The 5,216-nt window shown below is 34.7% G+C and overlaps 1 protein-coding gene across 1 annotated transcript; it reads left to right on the forward strand.

The window, feature by feature from the left end:
- The first annotated feature begins 931 nt into the window (after positions 1–931).
- On the forward strand, positions 932–5,155 carry LOC126376052 (protein NipSnap). The gene is made up of 6 exons (XM_050023217.1): positions 932–1,129; positions 1,211–1,390; positions 1,829–1,997; positions 3,135–3,268; positions 3,597–3,730; positions 3,834–5,155. Exons 1-6 carry the CDS (start codon positions 1,074–1,076, stop codon positions 3,980–3,982), a joined length of 822 nt encoding a protein of 273 aa, XP_049879174.1. The 5' UTR covers positions 932–1,073; the 3' UTR covers positions 3,983–5,155.
- The last annotated feature ends 61 nt before the right edge of the window (positions 5,156–5,216 follow it).

The raw sequence follows: 5,216 nt of genomic DNA on the forward strand, positions 1-5,216 counted from the left end.
AAATAGGAGTTGCTTTTTTTTTTTTGTTTTGGTTTTCCCCGAAGGGTAAGGCAAAGGGAACTATGCCCATACAGCCATGTCTTACGTATTTTTTTTTTCTTGATGATTAATGAAATGATGAAAGGTGATGAATGATGATGATGAAACCTAAGCCCCCACCCTCGGAGTAGACTCCTACTCCGAACCCCAAACGAATTAACTCAAAAGTCCGCATAAACTTTTGAGTTATGAAGCGGCTTCCCGGCACGAAGCGAAAATAGGCAGATACACTTTGTTCCTTGAATACCCCAATATAATAACACTCGCGAATGTCTTCCGACTAACTTAATGCGATCATTAACCACAAAACACCACTTCGTATTAATTATTTAGATTACTCAATGAAGAAAGCAACTGTCCCGTTCCCGTTTCCCGCCGAAAAGCCATAGGAGTTGCTTTTATCAGCTGTTTGTTCTTTAATTTTTAAGTTCCAATTTACGCAAATAATTTGCACTCGAAATACAAAAAATAAATAAAAATGCAATAATAAATGAAAATGTAATAAAAAAAGTATTCTTTTTATAAGTATAAAATGTAAAGCAAATGTAAAGTATTGAATAAATCTTTAAGTTGACAGTTGAAGATGGATAGAAATATATATTAAAAATCATATTAATTTGCGTATAAGGAAATGTTTTTATGCTATTTTCCGTTGCACGCAAATGAACACTAGGTAGAAGGTGTTGTGTAATAATTTGTAGAAATAATTAACAAGCTAAAAAGACAAATTTAAGAAATGCCTAATCTTAACTTATAGTAGTATTTTGTAGGCTTTTAAGTTATAATTTATGTACATTTCTATGTTCTATTTCAACATATCGGTACGTTTCAGTATCACGATCATGGTCCTTGTGGTCATGACATTTGATGACATTTGTACTTGTCGGTCTATTATACAAGATGGCACTACCGGTCTAAAATCTATTAGATAACCTTTAACTGTTTTTGTCAATTATAAATTGATAACAAGCAAGCATCAGAGTAACAGCCTGTAATTTGTGTGATTAAAATAATCAAGATCTTTAACCGCCAATATGGGATCTCTAAATAAGGTTGTACGTTATAGTTCGGTGATTCCGATAAATGCAAGGTATTTTTCCATCATATCATGTTATTTACGAACATCCAGGTTTATATTTGGATCACTGTAAAGTAAAAGTTATTTTTGTAGGTTGATCTCTACGACTGCACGTCTGGACGCTGAAGACAGCTGGTTATCAAAGTTGTTGGTGCGGAAGATAGAGCCTACTAAGGAGTCGCATAGTCGTATGCTTAGCGACAAGGAAATTATATACGCGTTACATACGCATAACATTAGGCCGGACTCTGTGGATAAATACCTGCAAAACTAGTACGTACTCAGTATACTTATGTCTATAACTTATAACCTGACGCCGATGGTAATCAACTGTTATGCAATATTCTGTAAATAGTACAATATTATAAGATCGGCAACGGCGATAACGTAATAAATTGTTTACATTTCTTTATCGGCGAGACCTTGAACCTTGGTAGTTGTATGGGCTACCACCTTTGGCAACTATTTTGAAATATTGCAGCTATGTTGATGGAAGATAGCACCCCTCTGAACATTTTTCTATATTCTACAGAGAATAAAAAATTAAGAATCTTCCATTATCCATCTAAAAGGCCAATACAAGATCTGTAAAGCTCAGTGATTATAACTACAAACAACCCTTTTTAATAGGTTTTTAATTAGCAATTCTAATATTTATTTTGTACATTAGATAGACATGCAAATTAAACTATTATGTTTGCATTTTTCTAGCAAAACTTCTGTAGAGTTTGTACACTCTAAAAAATCAGAGCTTGGTTGTGAGCTGGTGGGATCATGGACGGTGTCAGTCGGGGACATGGACCAGGCGCTGCACCTGTGGCGCTATGTCGGTGGCTTCGAGAAGATAGACAAGGCTAAGATTCTTTTCAGGGAAAGCTCGGTAAACCATTAATTTCTTTGAACTTTTACAGCTATACCTGGTCTTTAATCCCATGTAGAAGATAGGCAGAGCCATGTTGTCACTTGACAACTGCAGCCACTTTTAGTATTGGTTTACTATATTTTTTTAACGTGTTACAAGTATTCTTTAGGAATTTTATATGTCAGATAATCTGCGTGTATTATAGTAACATCATTATGACTACAATAAAGATTATTTCTTGACAAATAATAGCAATAAGTTATAATATTTGGGTAGCCTGACCTGGATTATAAAAAATCTTGTGATGTTGAGGAAAACCAATAGAACATTAGAATTTATTCCAATAATGGTATTACACTTAAAATGTGACTGTCAGTTTGTTTTCATTTATTCATAGCCGTGAAATAAAAATACTTCTCAATACATTAAAATAGTTGTTAGAGAAGAATTCTGAAGAAAAATCCCTACTCCACTAAATAAAGTTGTCAATAAGTCTGGAGCAATTTTTATTAAAAAAAGACAGTTTGTGTAGAAATGCAGAGTTCCAATTCTGATTTAGATAATTGATAAAAAAAAAAAATTGATCAGGATTTGATTTACTTTATATTCTATTAAAAGTGGACCGCTTAGTAAGGGGCTGTAAGTTTTCTGATTAGTTCTGGCTCTACCTAACCCATGGAGTTCATGTATGCAAGTTGTTTAAATAGCACTTGTATACAGTAAAGAAAACATTAAACTTTAAACAAATTCACATGGGCCTGTTCAGTTACTGTTGCAATAAAAAATTTTATGTGGCACCTTTAAATCTGCAATCCATAAACAAACTCAACATTATCTATCACCAGTATGGAATACTGCAATTGTGAGAAATGTTTTCTTGCCACTGGTTGCCTGGAAGAAATTTCTGCTTAGCAATAAGGCCGTCAGATTGTACTGTATCTTTCGTCCATGTGTGTAAAATTTGTTTTGTATGTTGTGTGCAATAAAGTATATTTGTATTGTATTGAATACTTTTAAAATGCTTTGGATACTTTTGTGAGTTTAATCTTATCTTACTCTTGAACTTCACATCTGAGAAGTGGTTGGTGGATGTGATAAATATTTTAAATGGATTATGAATGAGAAGACATTAATATTCGAATGCATTTGACGCAGGAATACCGTGCACTGGAGAAAGAGCGCGGCAACTTCGTGAGGTCGCGGCATCTGCAATACCTGCTCAAATTCAGCTTCTGGCCCAACGCTGAGCCCAGGCCTGGGAATAACATTTATGAAATTAGGTCCTATAGGTAAATAATCATTTTTAGTTGCAATAGAGCAGCATGGTGGAGTATGCTCCATACCTCATCCAGTTGATTGAGGCGAGGCCTGTGCCCAGCAGTATGACATATATAGGCTATTTATTTATGTTATTTAAATATTTCAGACAGCAAGTTTCACTTGAAGAATGAAGTTAGATTCAGGCGTTGCTGATTAATGAAACATATTTCTAAATATCTATATTTTTTTTTATTGCCAGGCTGCGAAACGTATACCTTGTTTTGCGCCAAACATTTAATTATTTACGAAGTACATTTACTGTCGTGATTGGCTAATAATGAATGTTTTTCTTATTAGTCTCAAGCCCGGCACAATGATCGAGTGGGGCAACAACTGGGCCCGCGGTCTGCAGTTCAGACGCTCCAAGAATGAAGCATTCGCGGGCTACTTCTCGCAGATCGGTCGTCTCTACAATGTGCATCATATTTGGTGTAAGTTTCACTTTTTCTCCATTGTTGTTCAGACTTCAGACACTTTGTCATGTAGTTTCCAGTCAAAAAGATTTCATCTTGTAATGAGTTCTTCCGTCCGCAGGTTACAAAGACCTGCAAGCTCGCCGCGAGACGCGCGAGAGCACGTGGCGTAACCCCGGCTGGGACGAGTGCGTCGCGTACACCGTGCCGCTCATCAGAGAGATGCACTGCCGCATCCTCGAGCCCACAGAGTTCTCGCCCACACAGTAGACACGCTCACCATTTGTACTGGCATCTATGGAAGGACCCCGCTTGCCTCACTTTATAAGGACTGCTCTTGCCTTTCACTTTAGATCCAGAATATTATAGGTATGTTAATGAAATACAGTTGATGTAGAGGAGATCTAAGAGTGAGGAATATTGCTAATTTGAGTAATTAATTTTTGAATAATTTACCGAAATATTAAGTAAAACTCTCAAGAAATACACTTGTGATTATGTGGTATGTAAAACATATATTCCGAAGATAATAATTATGTAAATACCTATGGTAAACCTATAGTATTCTTGATCTGAACTTTCAAACAGGTGTTTAAAGTTTACATAGCAGCTATGACATTGTAAAGAATGTTTCCTTTTGATGAGAAACTGGCATGGTCACCTTCATGATAATGATTGTAATTAGATATGTTTACGTTAATTACGATTGAAGCACGCGAGAATAGTTTCTGTATATTAACTTCACTTGACATTAATTTCGTATTTTTGGCTTTTATCAAATCGATTTTGTGGGGCGGCGTACAAAGGCATTTTTTCATTATTTATGTATCTGGATGGATGCCAGTTATTGAATTAGTCAATATTTCGAACATCATGGCATAAAACAGAGGATACAATGAAATGTTACTGTGCAATATTGCACATCTGAATTATAAGTTAGTCATGACGCTATTCGTGTGACGAGAAAAACCTTTTTTAATTGTTTTACAGGCTGCCTTTTGAATATTTTGACTGAATAATTATGTGTAAATATATCTACCCCTAAGAATAAGTCTCGAACGAAAGCTAATTGTGGGTCAGCCGTCATTGCAGTTAATCCAGTGTTACTGGGGAATTATATTCTATGTATTTTTGAAATAATTATCTAAATCTATCTAAAAAAATAGGTGCAATAACTTTGTAATGCATGAAGTAGAGCTTCTATGTACTGATCAGCACAACATACTGCGCCATGTAATCGGATGCAGATATAGTTTTCTAAGTAAATAAAATATTCTTTACTTATTTTTCTTTATAGCATTTATATGTGTATAATTAAATTTTAAATATTGATACATAAACCAATATTAGTAAGCTTATTTCGAAATTAAGTATCGTTAATTCTTGTTTTTTGTTCCAATTTTTACCTTACTATACTATTAAAGTAGTTTTTTTAAACATTTATATGTTTGTTTCATTTACTGTTGTATTGGGTGGAGCGTACAGAGTAGACAAAACACAGAAA

The sequence above is a fragment of the Pectinophora gossypiella genome, chromosome 20 (assembly GCF_024362695.1).
Source record: "Pectinophora gossypiella chromosome 20, ilPecGoss1.1, whole genome shotgun sequence".
Taxonomy (NCBI): domain Eukaryota; kingdom Metazoa; phylum Arthropoda; class Insecta; order Lepidoptera; family Gelechiidae; genus Pectinophora; species Pectinophora gossypiella.